The sequence below is a fragment of the Bufo gargarizans genome, chromosome 5, assembly GCF_014858855.1.
Source record: "Bufo gargarizans isolate SCDJY-AF-19 chromosome 5, ASM1485885v1, whole genome shotgun sequence".
In the NCBI taxonomy this organism is placed as follows: Eukaryota; Metazoa; Chordata; class Amphibia; order Anura; family Bufonidae; genus Bufo; species Bufo gargarizans.
The window spans coordinates 211,964,934-211,988,034 of record NC_058084.1 but is presented as its reverse complement, the minus strand read 5'-3'; the positions used below and the strand labels follow the sequence as shown (position 1 = coordinate 211,988,034).

At 42.9% G+C, this 23,101-nt stretch overlaps 1 protein-coding gene across 2 annotated transcripts in view; it reads right to left on the bottom strand.

The window, feature by feature from the left end:
• Nucleotides 1-23,101, bottom strand: part of ELMO1 (engulfment and cell motility 1) — a 475,397-nt gene that overhangs the window by 9,047 nt on the left and 443,249 nt on the right. For both annotated transcript variants that reach the window (XM_044293583.1, XM_044293584.1), the window contains one exon: nucleotides 15,927-16,034. In XM_044293583.1, coding sequence (XP_044149518.1) covers nucleotides 15,927-16,034 — 108 coding nt within the window. The remainder of the gene's footprint in view (nucleotides 1-15,926; nucleotides 16,035-23,101) is intronic.

The window sequence follows — 23,101 nt, the reverse complement described above, 5'->3', positions numbered from 1 at the left end:
AACCCCACTTACAATGGATATGGAAAAACCAGCACTCATCCATCCCATTTATGGTTTACGTCATGTAGTGGAATAAATCACCCACTGGGTCCCATTGTTAAAAAAAAGAAAAATTACCATATTTACTTGGCTATTTCAGAAGTCTGATAGCAGTGAAGTGGCTTGCGAAGTGGCCCTGTTTTTTAAATAGGAACATGTCCTAGAGGCATATCCTTTGGCATAAACAGATGGGAATAACTCTTTAAATATTGAGTAACGATCCTCAGGACAGGTCATAAGTATCAAATCGGTGAGGGTCTGACTCATGACACCCATGATCAGCTGTTTAGAGAGGCTGTATGTATGATGTATGTGCCTTTTCATTGTATACAAAGCACAGGTCATCAATATTTAACTCTAAAGGGGTTTGCTTTCGGTTTAAACTCCAGCCTGCTGTACATGTGGAAAAAAATAATAATACTCACCTGCTCCTCACATCTCTGTTACAGCTTCCTGACTCCCTTCATTGATATTCTAGCCCCTGTCTGTAAGCTTTTGGAATGACGGGTTTACGTGCGCAACTGCAGCCAAAGATTGGCCTCAGCGGTAATGTTCCCAAGTGGCACATCACTGCTGGCTTGCGTGCTGCTTAGAGACATGTCACCACTGTGGCCAGTCATTGGCTGTAGTGGCATACATGGCCTGTACGTCCAGACGTTTACAGAGAGAGGTTGGAAGACCAGTAAAGGGAGCTGGAACAGAGCAGGTGAGTAATTTTTCCCCACAGGTACAACAGGGTAGGGTTGAAATTTTGAGAGAAACTATCATTCATTTTTTAAATCACATATTAAGCAGCCTATATGTGAATATATATGTATTACATTTTTTTTAGGTCACTGTTTTTTTTAGGTCACTTTTTTTAGGTCCTGTGACTCACTACCCATATATGGACAGTTATAAAAAGAGCTCCCCAAGGCTGACAGCAGAGAGAGCACTGTAACCCTCATTAAAATGACCACCCTGCTGGCAAGTAGCCAGACACACAGTGCATTTAGGGGAGGGGACATAAGAGAAAGTATACAGCCTGCTGCTGATAGGACTGCTAAAAAGGGGGACGGGATGTATCGACAACATTTAACACGGTATGCCTATACAGTGAGGTAAGTTTCAGTCTTTGGTCAAAGGTACACGCTGGGAATCCTCCTGGAGTGAACCTCTGATGGAAGGCTCAAAGCATGATGTGAACAGTTCCAAAATGAAATGTATGATAAACAATTCTAATTTTAGTTTTACATCAATATTGAGTTAAAATACCCTTTCTGGTGGAAGTCTCCCTTTAAAAAAAATAAAATAAAAAGCTGAACAAAGATTCACAAGTTTGAATGTATTATAGATGTGCCTAGGTAATTTTACAGTCCACCTAGGTAGCCTATACTGTACACTCCTGAGAAAATACCGTAGAGAATACTGGTAATTTACATGCTTGAAATGTTACCATCAACCACAGGCTGATGAAGTGAAGTCACTATTGTGTAGCCTCATTAAAGGGGTTCTCGAGGAATTAAGAAAATGAAAATACTTAAATATAATTTTATCATAAGTGTATTCCTAAATACCTTTCATTAGTTATAATGGCTCATTTTAACTAGGGAGCATTCATTAAGAACAATAAAATGTCATGTCCGCTGACCTGTCTAATCACACAGGTGGACAAGTTACTTCACAACACTGAGCTAAAGAGCTGCCTCATCTTCCTCTCTGCTTTGTCAGGGATTATGATCCATAATACAGCTGGTATGATGAATCTTTGTGGAAGTGAAGTTCATGAGGAGACATGAAGTATAGAGAGGACAGACAGGACTGGTGGTAATGTGTTGAAGTGGTAATGGAGACTGCATAAAAGTGCTGCACCTTAGCCGCACCTCCATCCTCCTCTCTGTACTTCATGTCTCCTCATGATTTCCATTCCTACAAAGATTCATCTGAAGATCATATTAAACTGTATTCAGGATCATAATCCCTGACATGTAGAGCAGAGATGAGGATGAGGCAGCGCTTTAGCTCAGTGTTGTAAAGTAACTTGTCCTCCTGTGTGATTAGGACAGGTTCTATGTGTACTAATAGGACAGTGGCCATTTTATTTCTTCTAATGATTGCACCCGAGACAAAAAGAGCCATTATACGGTAACTAAGGAAAGGTATTTAGGAATATATTCATAATAAAGTAATAATTAAGTATTTTCAATAATTTTATTTTCTTAATTCCCGGAGAACCACTTTAACCACAATTCATTGAGTGATTCTTGTTATAGAATGTTTCTTTATTTTCTAGTTTATTGCTTTGACAGCATTATTTCAACAACTGTTTGGCATTTTTTAAGTACTTTATTTTTTAAGAACCTTATTGAAAACGTTATTTGGGAACTTTTTGGTATAGTTATTTAATCATATTTTTGGACATTATATGAGGGAGGCTTTAGAAACATGTACCGCACAGGGCACCATCCAACCCACCTCAGCCTAAAAGAGGGCAAGATGAGACAAGCATAACAAAGCACAAATACAGATTTTTTTTATCACTATGAAGCTTTCAAACAAGCCTCATGAACAAGGGGAGTCATATTTTATGCTTCATTGAACAGACGGATGTTGGTGTGTCAGGTGAGAAACATCAGAGAACAAACACCCTGCAACCACTGCTGGAAGAACACAAGATGGTGTGGCAGCTTTATGGTCTGGGGAATGTTTTTGTAGCATTCTCTGGGCCCACTCATCCATGTGAATGGCATTCTCAACCGATTTGAGTATGAATCCATCCTTGCAAATCATATACACACATACATGCAAATTGTCTAGCCTGGGGCGGATGGGATCTTCTAGCAAGACAATGCGACATGTCACATGGCTAGAAATGTCCAATATTGGTTGAATCAGCATGACCAAGACTTCCAAGTACCACCCTGGCCCCCGAATTCCAGAGACTTGAATCCAATAGAGCATCTGTGGAACCACCTTGATTGTCATGTTCACTCTATGGATCCTCCCTCAGAAAATGGTCTAAATGTAAGCCAGCAAGGAAGCTGGCTTACATTTAGACTGGCGCTGGATACACCAAAGTCATGTAGAGGCCGACTCCTCTTCATAACTTTGGGGGATCCAACGCCAGCTATAGGGGTTATTAAGACCGGCGTCCAAAAATGCTGGTCTTAATAAATGATACCCTATGTCTTTTTATTAACATTTTGACATAGTAACATAAACATACCACCCCACATAACCCTTCAAACCGTGACCGTGGCAAAATTATGCTCTCCATCTGCCTCAGATCAGAATAGTAATATCGCCACCACATACAGCAATAAGGTAAGCATGTCCACCTTCCACCCATCCCACCACACAATTAAATGATAATCCATGTTAACATTTGTAACCTCCATGGATTAAGAACATGCTTTAATGCACCCTCACCTAATAGGTGGACTATCGATAGAGAGCCTAATAGAGAACTGCCAACCACCGTTCCTGATCTTATCATTGTTTTAAATGTATAGAGCCACTTCATTTACATATCACACCGGGCCCGGGCGATATATCTGAAGTTCACAGGAATTGATCCAGGGTGCCCAAAGTTTTTCAAATTCAGCTAGGGCACACCTCTACCTATAAACACCTTGTTCCAGGTTAATTAGGCCTGTTAATCTTGGCTATATATTCAGTTCTGCTAGGATTGCACTTATCTGGCCTGTGCTGAGCAATTAACTTCCATGACATATATAGCATTCTGGCCACCTCCAACTTACTGGGCTCGTTGATTGGCAAGTCCTACATATATCCCAACACACACACAAAGGGGTCATATCAAGTATAACAGAATAAACAGACTTAAGTGCTACCACACAGTGCCAGTGCCAAAAGCCCCCTAGAGTTGACTTCGACCACAGCATATGCAGAATACCCCCCCCCCCCCCCCCCCCACACACACACACACACACACACACAGGGAACATCTAGAATCCAAGAAGAGTCCTAAGTCTAATAGGAACTGAGGAGTTTTATAAACCCTGTGAATCAAATACAAATGTGATAACCTGTGTGTTTCACTTGGTTCTCCTCTAGGGACCCTACCTCTATCTCCCACCACTCCCTACTTCGCATCAGATAGTCTTTTAGAACCAGATCCAATATAGACCTATAAAGTAGGGAAATAATCCCAGATGAAGAATCCAGCCGGTCTATTAGCCCAACTACTTTGCTTACGATACCACCATCGTGGTCAATTAGGAAGGCATGGGGCAGCTGCAGAAACCTGTAAAAATCAAAAGTAGACAAACTATTATCTATCTGAAGCTGCTCATAGGTTTTCAGTACTGTGCTATCAAGAAGATGATGGACTCTAGTAGTCTTGTCACTATCCCCCCCATTCCCTGCAGAGAGCACAAATACAATAACTAAGAAGTATCCCATATAGAGTATACTTTGTGACCCCTTTTATACCTTGCAATTCCCTCACTTTCCACCAACCTTTATGAAGGAGAAGTATAGGGGGGGAACAGCTAACCCTCTAAGGCTTCATACAAATTGGGCGCCGTCAGGAAGCTCCACAGTAAACGATTCTGAGGATCATCCTCATCCCAGTCCCAAATATGGTGAAGCAAAGCTGTTAAGGGTACTTTCACACTAGCGTTGTGAAGATCCGGCAGGCAGTTCTGGCAACGGAACTGCCTGCCGGATCCGACAAACCGTATGTAAACGGATATACTGGATCCGTCTAATCCGGTATCATCTAAAATAACAGATCCGGTATTTAAATTTTTTCAAATATCAAAGGCAAAACTAGCTCCTCCTATATCCTGGCGCAGGTGCAGACCGGAAAACTGGATCCAGCAACGCGGCAATTTCCAGAACACTTGGTACCGGATCCGGCATTAATACATCTTTATGGAAATTAATGCAGGATCCGGTAAGTGTGCTAGTGTTCCAGTATTTTGTCCGGTTAAATACAGTACAAGGGACTGAACGGATTGCTTTCCACTCAGAATGCATTAGGACAAAAGTGATGCGTTTTTTTTTTCTGGTATTGAGACCCGTTAACGGATTTCAATACTGGAAAAGAATAATGCTAGTGTGAAAGTACCCTAAGTAGGACACCGAGGGGTTGGGAAGGGCTAGTCACCCATCCATCTTACCCCTCTGAAGGGTCTCCAGCCGCATATGTGCCGAGCCTTCCGGCCATATGAACTCTCTAAACATCCTATTATTCGAGTGGAAATATCTGAGCGGTACGCACAGGGGATATTATGCAGAAGAAAAAGCAAATGAGGCATCCAGATTGATCCTTCCCACCACAGACAGTGGTAACTTAGACTATACATGCAGCTTCTCCTTGAAACCTATCAATGAGCTCCCAGAACCTGTCCTGCTGCAGAGTTCGTACAGGTAGTCGTTGCTGCTGGAGCAGCCTATCAAGCATATACAAAGTAGAGTTCCAGTGCGTCGGGCTGTCACAAATCAGACGTCTGATGGGCAGGCGGTGTCTCCGCTGAACGTCAGCAAGGCGAGCCATGGCCGTGTAAGATCTTCTAAAATGGCCAGAGATTTTCTTGGCCTGCCGCAAGACGCCCTGGTCCCCGGGGGATTTGTCAATGAATCACTGCACAACTAAGTTCAGGATGTGTGCCATGCACGGCACGTGTGTCATTTTTCCCTGTTTCAGCACGCTCAGCAGATTGGAATCGTTGTCGCACATCACTTTACCAACTGTCAAATTGAGTGGGGTTAGCCACTGATCGGCCAGTGACCGCAATGCTGAAAGCAGTGCAGGACCGATGTGGCTCTTGGCTTCCAGGCACAACAGCCGCAGCAGAGCATGACAACGTCTCACCTGGCACGTCGAATAGGTTCTGGGGAGCTTTGGGGGTGCAGCGGAAGAGGTAGTAGCAGTGGAAAAGGAGAAGTCAGCCGGGTAGGAGGAGGAGATGAAGAGGCAGGCCTACATGCAATCCATGGCGGTAACACCAAATCCACACGGTGCCACAGGCTACATGCTTGACGGCCGTCAGAAGGCTCACCCAGTTGGCGGTAAAAGTTATGTACCTTCCCTGCCTGTGTTTGATAGACCACGTGTCTGTAGTCAGATGTATCTTGGCATCGACAATGCCTTCTTCCAGATGAACATGACAACGGCACGGTGGAAGGTAGAGTGGAGGAAACAAGGGAGGAGAGAGAAGAAGAAGAGGCAGGACGTGTAGCGCTGGGAGTCTGGCTTTGTGGGTTCTGATGGCATTGGTCCCACTGGGATCGTTGATGGGAGGCCAGGTGCCTTCTTAAGGTGGTCATCCGTAGGTGAGTGTTGGGCTTGCCATGACTTATGCGTTGACAGCACAGGCTGCAGATGGCAAAACTATTGTGAGCAGCTGAAACGTTAAAAAAAGCCCACACTGCGGAGCCATGTGCTGGCGTCCTGGGAGCGCAAGATGTGACCGTGCATGGTGGATGGCTCGATCCAGATACATTTGCAGTCTGCTTTTTGCCTCCTGTGCCCTGCGAGTTCTGCCTACTTCTCCTCCCTATCTGCCGCTCCGTCTCTCCCTCTGAACCCGCCTCCTCTTCCTCTCTTGTGGGCACCCACGTGACGCCCATCGACACGTCGTCATCGTCACATTCACCACCACTGGCATTAGAGATCTCAGAGTAGGCAGCAACAGCGGGGACCATCCTCCTTGGGCTGATCTGGGTACTGTCACCAGACCGCTGGGTGGCGGCCATTGCTACCTCCTCTTCCTCATCCGATGCCAAGAATGGCTGCGCATCGTTAAGGGCTGGGAATGGATGGGAAAATAATTCCTCTGACTCGAGTGGAGGGGCTGTGGTGGTGGTGTCTTTGGGGGTGCACACAGCAGAGAGTGAGGAGAGTGCAGATACAGAGGATGAAGAGGGTGCAGAAGCGGAAGACTGAGTGAGCCACTCAACCAACTCTGGTGCCTCCTTTGACGTAATCGCATGTACCTTCTCCAACTTCCCACTTAGGCTCCAGCCTGGTGCACCTGCCCGACCCCTACCACCCCTGTAGAATGGCCTGCCTCTTCCTCTGCCTGTCATTTTCAAAATGACCCTGTGCCAAAGTCCCTAGAGAACAGCAGTATTTGTGGAAGCAGATATATCGCAGGCCTCAATCAGTACTTGGTGGAAGCCGGTGTATCGCAGGCCTCAATAAATATTTGGTGGAAGCAGGTATATCGCACCTCTCAATCAGTATTTTGTGGAAGCAGGTATATAGAACCCCTTAATCAATATTTTGTAGAAGCAGGTATATCGAAACCCTCAATCAGTATTTTGTGGAAACAGGTATATAGAACACCTGAATCAATATTTGGTGGAAGCAGGTATATCGCACCCCTCAATCAGTATTTTGTAGAAGCAGGTATATCGAAACCCTCAATCAGTATTTTGTGGAAGCAGGTATATAGAACCCTTTAATCAATATTTGGTGGAAGCAGGAATATCGCACCCCTCAATCAGTATTTTGTGGAAGCCGATGTATCGCAGGCTTCAATCAATATTTGGTGGAAACAGGTATATCGCACCCCTTAATCAGTATTTAGTGGAAACAGGTATATAGAACCCCTGAATTAATATTTAGTGGAAGCAGGTATATTGCACCCCTTAATCAGTATTTTGTAGAAGCAGGTATATAGAACCCCTTAATCAGTATTTTGTAGAAGCAGGTATATCGCACCCCATAATCAGTATTTTGTGGAAGCAGGTATATCAATCCCCTTAATCAGTATTTTGTGGAAACAGGTATATAGAACCCCTGAATCAATATTTGGTGGAAGCTGGTATATCGCACCCCTCGATCAGTTTTTTTTGGGGGCAACAGTTATATCACACCCATTACAAATAGTTGCTCCAATAGCGATTGTCCCTCTATATAGCTGTGGTATCGCAGCAGAACCGCACACAACTGCTGCACAATACGAATGCACTATAATATACTTTCTATTTTAGAAAGTATATTATAAGTATATCACACCCCTCAATATATCACACCTATCGATAGCACACCTATACCAGTCCTTAAAAGGACTTTTGTGGACCTATTAGCTAGCGTTTGGTGTCCCTAACAGTTTGTCCCTGCTCCACAAAGCAACCTTTCCCTACACTGGCAAAACACAGAATGTAAAATGGCTGCCAGATCCGGTTCTGTGATAGGGTGGGGGTGTGTCCATGTGCTGAAACTTATCAATTGGCTGTCCTGTCCCACCTGATGGATGTGTCATGGATCAAAGTTAGGCGCAATGCAAAAGAATATGGCTCAGGCGGATATCACCATATGTTTGGCGAATCGCGAACGAGCAAAGTTCGCCGCGAAACTACCGCCGAGCGAACTGCAAGGCCATCTCTACTGATGACCTATCCTGAAGATAAGTCATAAATATCTTTTCCTGGATAACCCCTTTTACCAACAGGTCTAAAGCATATTCACTGCCCACACATTAGGCAAAGTGCTGCATTTTACCAAGTTGTGAGAACGACCTTTGTGGAAATAATACATTTTTTGGGAGTAAGACATAACTACAGAATAAAGTATGTAACCATGTAGAAGGCAGGGGATCTACAAAACCGTATATTATTTGTTATTGTGAACTAATTGCCGATAAGCCTCTTTCACAACTATTAATCCTAAAGAACAATGACACTGATTTGCATGGCCACAAAGGATATAGCGCAATATTCTATATTATTCTATTATTTATTTCCGAGATTTAAGATCCAGAGCACTATAGTTTCAATCAACAAAAACAGCCAGATTAATTTTACATGCACAAGGACCTACATTTATGTTTACAGCAGATGCCAAGTTCCCAGCAGTAATTACATTAGGCTGGAAATCCATTGAAAATCTCTTATTTTTATCCTCATAAGCCCCGACATGTTTTAACTGGAGAAAGATTATATGCAGAATAATAAAACAGTACAGCAAGTCTATTTACATGTTATTGCAACAAGAATGAATTATGCATCATGCATAAAACAAAGACCAGCTAAAAGCAACATTCTCTAGCTGTGTCAACATTTTCATTTTGTCAGTGTATACATATTTTCTCACACGACTGTATAAAATGAAATTGAAGGGGTTGTAAAGCTGTAGATATTGATGACCTATCCTATTCAAGAAGGAGGGGTGAGATGCAGCAGCCCCTCACGGCCACTACACACTGAAGAGAGCTGTGCTTCTGGATCCATTCACGGTTATTCCTGGCACTTGCAGTTGCTGACAACAGCTGATTGGTGGGGGTGCCGGGTGTCGACTCCCACCAATATTCATGAACTACCCTAAGGAGAGACAGCAAACAAAATATGGCAGCACACTGTAACACATGCAAGCAATGGAACTATTATACATGAAAAGTGGAAGCTCTCTGCAGACATTTTTGATCAAATGTGTCTTGGGCCCATCTACCAACATCAAGAGGGCTTCTGCAGAAGGGTACCTAACACTAGCAGGACTGCCTTTGCTGTCTGTCTGTTAGCTTAATGTATGTGCATATGTGACTTTGGAGGTGGTAGGCTAAAATCCTTTAGATCAGGCATCTCAAACTGCGGCCCTCCAGCTGTTGTAAAACTACAACTCCCGCAATGCCCTGCTGTAGGCTCATACCTGTAGGCTGTCCGGGCATGCTGGGAGTTGTAGTTTTCCAACAGCTGGAGGGCCGCAGTTTGAGATGCCTGCTTTAGATTGAGCACTCCCCGCCCATCTGTCCAGGGCTTCTAAGCAGAGTATAAATATAGCTGGTTCCTACCATGTCCTGAACATTGTAGGCTTAAATTAGGCCCAGGAGAGGCAGTTCGGTTAGTGTTAGGTACCTGTCTGCAAAAGCCACCTTGATGTTGGAAGACGTGCCAGACACACGTATGATGAAAAATGCGCGCAAAGAGCTTCCATTTTCATGTATAATAGGAATAGTAACAATGTAATCCAGAATAATCTGTAATTGTTAATTCCATTGTTTGCATGTGTGACAGTGTGCTGCCATATTTTGTTTGCGTTCTGCATGTTAGCTTTATGGATGTGCAACTGTGACTTTGGATGTTGTAGTCTAAATTGTTTTGCTATCCTAGGGATAGGTCATCAATATCTAGAGCCCAGACAACCCCTTTAAAGAGGACCTTTCACTAGTTTAAAAAGTAAAAACCAACTATATCAGTGGGCAGAGCGGCACCCGGGGGTCCCCCTGCACTTACTAGTATGTCTGGGCGTATGTGCTAGTTTTAAAATGTGTGAGCTACATAAAATGTATCTGTTCAAGAATGTGGACCAAATATGTTACTAATATTGCAAACTACTGTATGCATGATAGAAGGTTAAAAGAAGTTAAAGGGGTTTTCCAAGATTTTGATACAGATGGCCTATCCTCAGGACAGGTCATCAGAATGATCGGTGGTAATCCGACCCCCCTCCAATCAGCTGTTCGAGAGGGCACCAGTGCTCCCGTGAGCACCGCGGCCTTCTCCGTGCTTACAAAGCACAGCGATGTACACTGCATAGCGGCTGGCCTTTTACCGCAGCACAGTTCAATACACTTCAAAGGTGCTGAGGGCAATACCAATTGGGCAGTTGCTGTTTATCAGGCATGGCTCCATCATTTTAGTTGTGGTTGTGCCTGGTAGTGAAGCTCAGTCCCATTCACTTGAATGGGATTGAGATGTTCCAAGTTGTAATATCAAACACAGCCACTGCTAAAACTATGGAACTATACCTGGTAAACAATGAGAGACAAGAGATACGTATGCACAACTGTGGCTCCAGCTACTCTGCGAGGTCTGTTAAATAAACAAAAAGTTTAAAGTTGCGCAACCCCTTTGCGCTTGCTCTACACATAAAATAAAAACGTTCTGAAATTATTTTACAGTTTTGGCCGACCATTGAAATTTATGCATATACAATTGTTGGCAATGGGGAGATTACTGTTTACCAAAAATGTAATCTTTCAGATTTTTTCGGAGTCTGTCAGCTGAAACGACATGGCATGTGATAGCTTACATTGTTTGCATCCTATCGCCCTAATCTGTCACTGTAGTCTGGCATGTTAATGGCCGGATTGTACGACTGATTGACCACATTCTTGCTGATACTAATCTTATTAGGGATCGACCGATTATCGGATTTACCGATATTATCGGCCGATATTCAGGATTTTGAACCCTATCGGTATCGGCATCTATTTTGCCGATATTCCGATAGTGTATTGGGAACACAGATCGCGCTGCTGACAGCGCTCTCCGTGTTCCCCTTAGCAGCACAGGGGAGAAGGAAGCAGTGTCTCCTCCCCCTGTGCTGCTGCTGCCGCCAATGTAAGGACAGGGGACAGGAGGAGCTATGGCCACTGCTCCACCAATGAAGATTAATCTATCATTCATTCATATACAGGAGGCAGGAGCTGCAGGATCACATAGCCGGCTCCCGGCCTCTATGAGCGGTAGCTGCGATCTGCGGTAGTTAACTCCTCAGGTGCCGCGGATCGCAGCTACAGCTCATAGAGGTCGGGAGCCGGCTATGTGATCCTGCAGCCAGCTCCTGCCTCCTGTATATGAATAAATTAGAGATTAAGCTTCATTGGTGGCGCAGTGCGCCCCCCCAAGCCCCCCAGTATCAGACATTGGTGGCGCAGTGCGCCCCCCCCCCCAACATTAAGCATTGGTGGCGCAGTGCGCCTCCCCCCCAAGCCCCCCCAGTATTAAGCATTGGTGGCGCAGTGCGCCCCCCCTCCCCCCCAGTATTAGGCAGTGGTGGCGCATAGGGCCCCCCCACCCCAGTCGCAGTGCGCCCCTCCACAGGATCCCCTCTCCCTTGCTCCTCCGATCGGAGCCCCAGCAGTGTAATGCTGGGGCTCCGATCGGTTACCATGGCAGCCAGGACGCTATTGAAGCCCTGGCTGCCATGATAAGTTCCATGCTGCTGTGTGCACAGAGCACACAGCAGCAGGGACAGTGTGAGCTCCTATTCACCCTGATAGATCTCTATCAGGGTGAATAGGACAAGGGTTCTAGTCCCTAAGGGGGCTAAAAGTTAGTTAAAAAAAAAAAAGTTACAAAAAATAATAAAAACACCAAAATATTAAATATAAATGAAAAAGAAAGATTAACAAAAAAAAATAAAAAATACACATTAACAATAAACATTAATTTTCAGCAGATTTGTGGGAATTTTTATTTTTTTTTCAAAAATGAAAATTCCCAGAATATCGGTATAAATTATCGGCTATCGGCCTGAAAGTTCACAAATTATCGGTATCGGCCCTAAAAAATCAATATCGGTCGATCCCTAAATCTTATGGGTATTGCCAGCTTTAAAATCATTTACCGATTTTATACTGTAACTAAATGTGCAGGAAAGCTCCTCCTAAGATGCTACTAGATTTATGAGGGTAAGGTCTTACAAATTCTGAGGTATAACTACTGTGATGTTCATTTGAAGCAAACTAAATGCATATGGCAAAATTATTTATATTACAAAAAACGACGTGTCTGCCCTGTCTAAAGAAATCTTGTAGCGACTTCAGTTTTGTAGACACAAAAACCCAAAAGGATAGCTCATTCTGTTTGCTCTGTGGTAGATTTATATTATAGTAATTGAAAAGCTTTGATTGGACGTTGCTTCTTTACACTATTCTATAGGAAATTGGTAATGCCATCTTTCATCCGCATATCAAAGCTTTTCCCTACATTTATTTATTTTGCCACACACCAATGAGATTTCTCAGGAACAATTAAATGGAAGCGCCGTTGCAGAAAATAGTAATATCAGTCTATTAGGTTAGGATATATTATATCCACATTTATAGTCCATGCCGTTCTCTCCCTTGCTTTTGCAAGAGGTACTGTACATAATGGTGTTGGTTTGGTAAAAGTAACCTCTGCTCCTGAGATAAATCAGAAATACTGCTAGAGCCAGGAGGACTATGTGGTTTTATGCTGTCAGGTAATGAGATCTTGCTTTATCCACATACTGTAAATACACTGAACCGTTAAACTGAAAGTATTTATCACATTAACATATACAGTGCCTTGCAAAAGTATTCACCCCCCTTTACTTTTTAAAGGTTTTGATACATTGCAGCCATAAGTTCAATGTTTTGTTAATCAGAATTTTATGTGATGGATCAGAACACAATAGTCTAAGTCGGTGAAGTGAAATGAGAAAAACATATAAATAAAACTATTGTTTAGAAATAGAAAACAGAAAATTGGCATGTGCGTATGTAATCACCCCCTTTGTTAGAAAGCCCATAAAAAACTCTGGTGCAACCAATTACCTTCAGAAGTCACATAATTAGTGAAATGATGTCCACCTGGGTGCAATCTAAGTGTCACATGATCTGTCATTACATATACACACCTTTTTTTTTAAAGGCCCCAGAGGCTGCAACACCTAAGCAAGAGGCATCACTAACCAAACACTGCCATGAGGACCAAAGAACTCTCCAAACAAGTAAGGGACAATGTGTGGGAGACTCCCAAAATGTATGGAGGAAGGTGCTCTGGTCTGATGAGACTAAAATTGAACTTTTCGGCCATCAAAGAAAACGCTATGTCTGGCGCAAACCCAACACATCACATCACCCAAAGAACACCATCCCCACAGTGAGACATGGTGGTGGTAGCATCATGCTGTCGGGTTGTTTTTCAGCAGCCGGGACTGGGAAACTGTTCAGAGTTGAGGGAAAGATAAATGGTGCTAAATTCAGGGATATTCTTGAGAAAAACCTGTAAAACTCTGTGCGTGATTTGAGGCTAGGGCGGAGGTTCACCTTCCAGCAGGACAATGCCCCCAAACACACGGCTAAAGCAGTACTTGAGTGGTTTAAGGGGAAACATGTAAATGTGTTGGAATGGCCTAGTCAAAGCCCAGATCTCAAGCTGTTCACAAGCGCAAACCATCTAACTTGAAGGAGCAGTTTTGCAAGGAGGAATGGGCAAAAATCCCAGTAGTAAGATGTGGCAAGATCAGAGAGACTTATCCAAAGAGACTTGGAGCTGTGATTGCTGCAAAAGTTGGCTCTACAAAGTATTGACTTTAGGGGGGTGAACAGTTATGCACATTGTTATTTTGTCCCATTTGTTGTTTGCTTTACAATAATAAAAAAAAAAACACAAACATTTTCTAAGTTGTGGGCATGTTCTGTAAATGAAATGATGCAAATCCTCAAACAATCCATGTTAATTCCAGGTTGTGAGGCACCAAAACACAAAAAAAGTCAAGGGGGGGTGTGTGAATACTTTTGCAAGGCACTGTGAATGATCGACCATTGTACCCACCAACTACCGCTATTACAGGTAAATTATTAACTTTGGAAACATAGGGTGCCACATTTTTTACCACTCGGGATTGAATCTGAAATACATTATGACAAAGCAAGTATGCATGTAGTGGCCGTAATATGACATGCAATTTTACTGCAAGTCTTTGCGGTTCTCAAACCAAATGTTAATGTCTGCACATTTTTTCTGCAAAAACGGCAATGATACTGCCAGAGTGTCTCAATGGGTGATATAACAAATAAATTGCCTGTTGTAGTAGCAATATATATTACAAAAATAGTAGAGATGGAGCATGATAAGAATTTTTGTAACACGTCAGATCCATTTAGCAATGAAATAAAAAATTGTTCAAGGGGTTTTCTGATATTTCAGAAACTGCAGTAAATTATCTATCTATATTTATACAGAGAAAGTGCACTCCTTAGGCCGGAAACTGAGATATAGTACAGCATGACTGAAAAGAGAAAGACCAGCCTCCTATACACAGCCTTGGGGACTGTAAAGACTGCATTTCATGTGTGCAATGCCTGTGTGACCCACCATTGGCAGCCCAAACTATCATCAGGCAGGAAAACTGCCAAAGCCAGGGAGTGCCCCGAAGGCGTGGCAAGTGCACTCTTCTCATCACTGCAAGGCCCAGTGAGAGACATAGCAAGGACTGCCACCACGAGTACTACTCCCATCCTTCCTGTCTCCACTACAGCTCGATGCATCCACTTAGTGGATCCACTTATCTCCACTACTTCATCGCCCCATGTCCATTTTGCGGTCTACAAATCGCGTATCCTCAAACAATGGATATGGTCCGTGTGCTTCCCACAATTTTCACGAGACCCACTATAAAAATGCATATTCCTGTCCGCACAAAGGACACGAATAGGATAGGTTGTATAATTTGTGGTCTGGCCACAAGGATGCAGAAAGCACAGGGATGACATCTGTGTACTGTCAATTTGTTTTGCGGACTCATATAAATGAATGGGTTCATGTGTGAACCGCAAAAAATGAGAATTGGACATGGCCTAAAAATACGGTCATATGCATGAGAGGTTAGAGAGACCATGACTCTCATCCTGGGCAGCAGTGAGCAGCATAAAGGCATCTCAGTAACAGAACTGTGCAGTGTGTCATTACAGCACAGATTTCCGGATCCGGCAGGCAGTTCCAGCAACGGCTGGCTTGATTCATTTTTCCATCACATTATACACTGCGCCTATCCAGGGGTTACGACCACCCTGCAATCCAGCAGTGGTGGCCATGCTAGCAAACTACAGGAAAAAATGGCGGCCTATGCATACTCCCATGGTCCTGGCCACGAGAGAGGCTGGCACCTTTTCCTATAGTGTGGAAGCACTGCCACCACTGCTGGATTTCAGGGTGGTCATAACCCATCGATACAAGCAGTGTATAATGTAAATAAAAGCAGTGTATAAAATGAATCCAGCCAGCACAGGAAGTAATATGGATAATAACAATACATTATTAAGTGCCTGCCTTGCTAATCTAGACAATCCTGACTCACCCTTGCTAATCTACACAAAAAAATAGACAAAACCCATGTTTCAATTGGTCATGTCTATAACACCTTTTTTGGTTTTGTAAGAATGAAATTTAAAGTTACTTACATTTGTCCTGCAAATTATCATGGGGAACCTCTCCTTGAGGACTCTCCTCCAAGTCTCCATAGTGTAATACTTTGTGATTTGGTGACAGACGACAATACCAAAACTTATCTGCAAAAAATAAAAGTTAATACAGTAATCCTAATGACTAAATAACTAGAACATAAATGATTTAGAAAAAAAAATACATAAAATATTGTTTGGTACAAGAATGAAAATAAATTTTGAGTGGGAGCAATGCTGTAGTAACCAGCTTCATCTACTAAACAGTGGACAAAGCTGTGTTGTGCCGGTGCCAGAACTACTGCAGAGCAGCTTATCGGGTGGGAGTATCAGTAGTCGGATCCCCGCTGATCTGATATGGATGACCCATCTTAAGGCCTAATGCACACGACAGTTCAGTTTTTGGAGGTCCGCAAACCGCGGATCCGCAAAAAACGGAAGCAGCCCGTGTGCCTTCCGCAATTTGCGGAACGGAACGGGCGGCCCATTGTAGAAATGCCTATTCTTGTCCTCAAAACGTACAAGAATAGGACATGTTCTATTTTTTTTGCGGGGCCACGGAACGGAGCAACGAACATCTTTTGCGGCCCCATTGAAGTGAATGGGTCCGCATCCGAGCCCCCAAAACTGCGGCTCGGATGCGGACCAAAACAACGGTCGTGTGCATGAGGCCTAAGGATAGGCATACAGTATAAATATCTAGGACAACCGTTTTAAAATGTTTTAGATCATCTAGTCTAATTTTAATATATATTATAAAGTCAACAGGAGTAAACAAATGATCGTTCTATATATTGAAGATAAAGATTTAATCAAAAGCTATATCATCCATGTGAAAAAGTAATTACCCCCCTATACCTAATAACTTGTAGTGCCACCCTTTTGGGCAACAATACATTTTTTTCTCACTAGAAGGAATTTCGTACTCCCTCTCAATAATTATTTTAATTTGGCTACAATGGACGATTTTCAGGCATGGCCGTTTAAGGTCTTGCCACAGAATCTCAATGGGATTCAAGTCAGGACTTTGACTACAAAACCTTAATTGAAATTATACATGTTCTTTCTTTCAAGCCACTCAAATGCAGGTGGATTTGCTTGTGTGCTCCACCTGCATTTGAGCTTCAGGTCATGAACGGACGGAGAGACATTATCCTCCAGGATTTTCTGATCGAAAGCAGAATTCATGGTTCCATCAATTACAAGTCATCCAGGTCCTGAAGAAACAAAGCACCCCTAGAACATAGCACTACCACCACCAAATCTGATTATTGGTATGATGTTTTTATGGTGGCAGAATCATGTACAGATGTTAACTGAGGAAATCAAAGCCTGTAGTTCTCTAGATATTTGTCTGGGATCATTTGAGACCTGCCAAACAAGTCGTCAATGAACTCTTTGTGGAATCTTGGTAGTCCAGTCAGTCCTGGTAGGATTCACTATTGTTATAAATTTTCTGCATTTGTGTATAATTGCTCTCATTGTGGTTCACGCGAGGCTGCTGAAGATAGTCAAGCGCTTGTACTCGGCTATCTCCAGCAGGCCTATAGAGCTGAACTGTGCGGCATTGCAGGCGTGACCGCTGCTCCATTAAACAGGGAGCACAAGACCCCATTCTCTCGTTTGGCAGGGCCCCCATAGGTTGGACCCCTGCCTGCCAATCAGACCCCCCCCCCCCCCCCCAATACAGATTATAGTTCATAAGTTGTCTTAGTGGGATAAAACCTTTAAAGTGTTCGCTACCAGCGCTGTACATGTACGGTGCTGGAGCAAAATGAAAATATGATGCCCTCTCGTGCAGCAGGCGTCATGGCCGGAAGGTCTCCCCTGTTTCAAGCAGCAGAGACCCGCAGCTAATGACCGCGATCAGCATCATTGTCATTAAAGCCTTTAGATGCTGTGATCAAGTGTGATCAGAAATGCACCTATATTCGGCATATGTTTGGCGTAAATTGCCGCGCCAATGTTATTTGCGCTGCAATCTTTGACTTTTCCCCATTCATGCCAGGTCTAAAAGTGTGGGTGTGGCGCAGACAGGGAAAGGGGCAGGCCTGCAGACCCTTCTCATTCATTATTCTATGCCTGTTTTAGGCGTAGAAAATGGTCTAAATGTAAGACAGCTAGGAAGATGGCTTTCATTCAGAACTGGCGCTGGATGTGCCGAAGTTATATAGAGACCGGCACCTGTTCATAACAATCGGCAGATCCACCGCCAGCTCAGAGGCTTATTAAGACCGGAGTCTAAAACTCCAGTCTTAATAGATGACCCCCATAGTTTGTGACTTTGTAACGTCACTATTCAGGCACTAGGGAGATAACTCTCCCCCTGTTTTCTATGAAAATCGAACTGCAGAGGGCGCAGGCACTATTTTGACTAAAACTAGCACTTCAATAATACTGTATTTATGATTTTTACGATTTTACTATATTAACAAGTATATACCTGAAATATAACCTTTAGAAATGCTGTTCAGCATTAGAAATGCTAACAAAATGGAGATCTCTTTAAAGATACCAAGCCCTGTTTTTCTTTTATTACACATATCAAAAGGAGCTTTGGGGAAACAGTAATTATTCTTCATAATCACTAACAGAACAAAGAAGGCAATCAAACAAAACAGTGAAAAGAGTCAAGATTTGTAGGCTATCTGCTCAAGGAGACACCAAGGTCTAGAAAACATCTGAGGCCAATCTCAACCCTGTATCAGACATTAGCCATGATAGATTTAGAAACTGAAGTGGACTCGATAATGAAATCTGGGCAGGAACACACCCAATTCTGTTGATCTGATTTATGAGAAGGGAATACATGGACGCAGTCCAGATAGTGAGTAAGCCTACACAGGATGATACAGCGTAGGGTCTAGCTCTTATCACAGGACAACGCTGATCTTACAGTGGTAAATTATGTCTTCCAGTACTTTTATCTAATAAACTTTATGTAAGTGAGGTCATTCTGTGTAATGGATAACATTGATCAAATATGAAGAGTAATCTTGACAGCTACCACAGAAATTAAAGCGCTTAGAGGAAAATGATGCCCAAAAACATTTTCACAGATACTTTTGGGAGATTTGTTCTTTAGGGCTTATTTACACAGTTTTGTCCCTGGTGTTTCTTGGCAACAAACAAACCCCCCCCCCAAAAAATCATCCGACTTGATCGGCTTTTTATGAGGTGTTTTTGTCCATATAATGGGGGGAGATTTATCATCTGCCTGTACCACAAAAGTGGCGTAAAACTGTCTCAAACTGTGTGTTTGTAACTTTTTACATGCAACTTTTGTTTTAAAAAGTCACAAGTGGCTTTTTTTTTTTTTTTTACACGGCCATTGCCTCATTTCCAAAAGGGGCCATGGTTGGAAAGGGTCATGACTAAGTGCCACAACAAATGTATCTTCATTTACGCCCATTAGCTTTCTGGTGCAAATGGAGCCAGAAATCTATGACTGCCAGAGGATGTGCCTAATTTGTGACAAGGCCTGTGCCAGTCTTGCTCAATCTCCCCCAATGTGTTTTAGCACCTGCCTTTTTTTAATGTCTGTGAATGTTCTCATTGTCTTTTTTAATGGTTCTTTTTGCATGCTTAGTATTTATTTTAGAGGAGAGTCTGATGTCTCTTTTTCTAGATGGCATGGGTAAAAAAAAATAAAAAAAACATGCAAAAACTCAATTAAAAAAACCCCACTAAAAAGACCACATCCATAGCATTCTGCAATGTTGGGGGGGGGGGGGGGAGGAGATTGCAATTGATGCAAAGAAAGCAGCTGAAAAAATGGTGACAAAAAATGTCTGTCCTGGATTTAATATTTTCCATAGACTTAAATGCAACAACTGGGGCTGACTTTTTTCGCCTAAAACAAGGGAATTTTTTTTTTAAACTGCACTAAAACCCACAAAAGCAATAATAATAATAAAAAACCTGTGTGTGGCACCAGCGCAGCCTTAAGGATGCAAAAGCGTCTATATTCGTCTTCTGGAGAGGGCCCAAAACATTATTTGCACACATTCTAATGATGCGACAAAGGTTGGCATATCCCAGATAAATGAAGGGGCTTCACCCAGCCAGAGAGACTGAGCATTTCTCAATAAATAATGTAAGCCATGAATTAAGTTATTTTAATGATAGAGCGCATAATAAACGCTCATGCAGCGTGTTCATTGTAATTCACATCGCTGTGTTCACTATAATTGCATTTGATGCCAGCTTCAAGCATCTGCAAAACTGAATTATTTACATAATGATTTCTTTCAATGTGTTCTTTCCTATTATAGGCATCCCAGACACTGGAGAATAAAGGAAGAAAAACCCACAAATAACCCCACTATTTTCTGAAGCTACTGTATGAATCAATAAATAAAGAACTGTCGATATTTGGAAGGCGCAAACCCATAAACCTCTGTCCTTTCCTTGCATTTATTTCTGTATTCTTCCACACACAGGGTCACATTTACTGACAAGCTGTCAAGGGAGGAAATCTGACTGACAAGTGAACAGTGCTTCAGCATTTTTTTCTTGAATGGGAAATGTGGCATGCACAAAATACTTTTTAGAAGACCGACAGACGCTGACACTGGAAGATATACAATAGTAAGTTACAATTATCTAAAATATTTGACCAGCCATCATTCGAGGGCCAACAAGAAAGCCATTGTGCATGACAAGCATAACCTACTATAACTGTTTGTACACATCACTTCTATTACCTATTACACTGCATGTGCAGCCACTATATATACAGTTGCAAGAAAACATATGTGAAACCTTTGGAATGATATGGCTTTCTGCACAAATTGGTCATCAAATGTGATCTGATCTTCATCTAAGTCACAACAATAGAAAATCACAGTCTGCTTAAACTAATAACACACAAAGAATTAAATGTTACCATGTTTTTGTTGAACACATCATGTAAACATTCACAGTGCAGGTGGAAAAAGTATGTGAACCCCTAGACTAATGACATCTCCAAGAGCTAATTGGAGTGAGGTGTCAGCGAACTTGAGTCCAATCAATGAGATGCGATTGGAGGTGTTGGTTACAGCTGCCCTGCCCTATAAAAAACACACACCAGTTCTGGGTTTGCTTTTCACAAAAAGCATTGCCTGATGTGAATGATGCCTCGCACAAAAGAGCTCTCAGAAGACCTACGATTAAGAATTGTTGACTTGCATTAAGCTGGACAGGGTTATAAAAATATCTCCAAAAGCCTTGCTGTTCATCAGTCCATGGTAAGACAAATTGTCTATAAATGGAGAAAGTTCAGCACTGCTGCTATGCTCCCTAGGAGTGGCCGTCCTATAAAGATGACAGCAAGAGCACAGCGCAGACTGCTCAATGAGGTAAAGAAGAATTCTAGAGTGTCAGCTAAAGACTTACAAAAGTCTCTGGCATATGCCAACATCTACGATACGTAAAACACTAAACAAGAATGGATTTCATGGGAGGATTTCATGGGAGGATACCACAGAGGAAGCCACTGCTGTCCAAAAAAACCATTGCTGCACGTTTACAGTTTGCACAAGAGCACCTGGATGTTCCACAGCAGTACTGGCAAAACCGCCAAAAACACCAACATCAAAACCGCATCCCAACTGTGAAGTATGGTGGTCAGGGCATCATGGTTTGGGGCTGCTTTGCTGCGTCATGGCCTGAACGGATTGCTATCATCAAAGAAAAAATGAATTCCCAAGTTTATCAAGACATTTTGCAGGAGAACTTAAGGCCTTCTGTACACCAGCAGAAGCTCAACAGAAGATGGGTACTGCAACAGGACAACGACCCAAAGCATAGAAGTAAATCAACAACAGAATGGCTTAAACAGCTTAAACAGAAAAAATACGCCTTCTGAATTGGCCCAGTCAGAGTCCTGACCTAAATCCAATTGAGATGCTGTGGCATGACCTCAAGAAAGCGATTCACACCAGACATCCCAAGAATATTGCTGAACTGAAACAGTTCTGTAAAGAGAATGGTCAAGAATTACTCCTGACCGTTGTGCACATCTGATCTGCATCTACAGGAAACGTTTGGTTGAAGTTATTGCCACCAAAGGAGGTTCAACCAGTTATTAAATCCAAGGGTTCACATACTTTTTCCACCTGCACTCTGAATGTTTACATGGTGTGTTCAATAAAAACATGGTAACATTTAATTATTTGTGTTTTATTAGTTTAAGCAGACTGTGATTGTCTATTGTTGTGACTTAGATGAAGATCAGATCACATTTATGACCAATTTGTGCATAAATCCATATAATTCCAAAGGGTTCACATACTTTTTCTTGCAACTGTATCTGTGTATATATATATGTTGGTAAGGCTGATTAGTCAGCCTGCATTTGTGGGAGGGGCGGAGGCTCTTCATATACGAGCCACACCCTCACTCACAGGTGTGTGTTTTCAGGTGCCATTAGCACACTAGCTTCTATGGTGGTAGGAGTCTTTCTTTGCAGCATGGAGCTTGTTATTTTGCTCTCTGCCACCATAGCATGCACGCGCCATACTACGTAAGTAGGTTGGGCCGGGGCCGTCTCTCCAGGCCGGTCGGATCCGACTTTGCTAGCGAACGGGAGGCTTCGCCTCAGAATCTGCTACCTCAGGTTTGCTCGTTTGGGCCTAAATACTTCCATTTGCTTTTCATTTTTGTTTGTTGGTAATAAGAGTTGGTTCCTATAAATCTTACAAGTTTCACTTTGCTTCGTTCGTCTCGTATGAAAAGTTTCTTTACAGCAATCCGGCTGAAGTAAGAGTTACCCGGGCTGCACGTGACGTCATGTTTGGAGCCCGGACGCATCGTTTATTGTTTAGGCCTTTTGCTGTAGCTGTTCCTTGCCATGTGTCTCCCCCTGACCGGGGTGGGCTCCCCAGGATACAGCAAAGTCACAGACATGGAAGCAACACTGACACCAGCTTTATATGCAAGAATATAAACTTAATTTGGAAACAGTATTAACACAAGTACAAACAGTATAAGTAATACCCCAGGCCCACAGTCACCGTCCCTGTCCGAGGGACAGGCCTAGCCTGCTGGCGTACACAGAAGAGCCTACAAGTCGCACTGTGCCGTTATAGAAGACACACCTAACTGGTGGCAGATGCAACAGAGCCTGCAAGTCAATTACTGCGCTGCAGTCCAGTACAGTAAGGCCTAACAAAGCTATAACCCTATCTAAC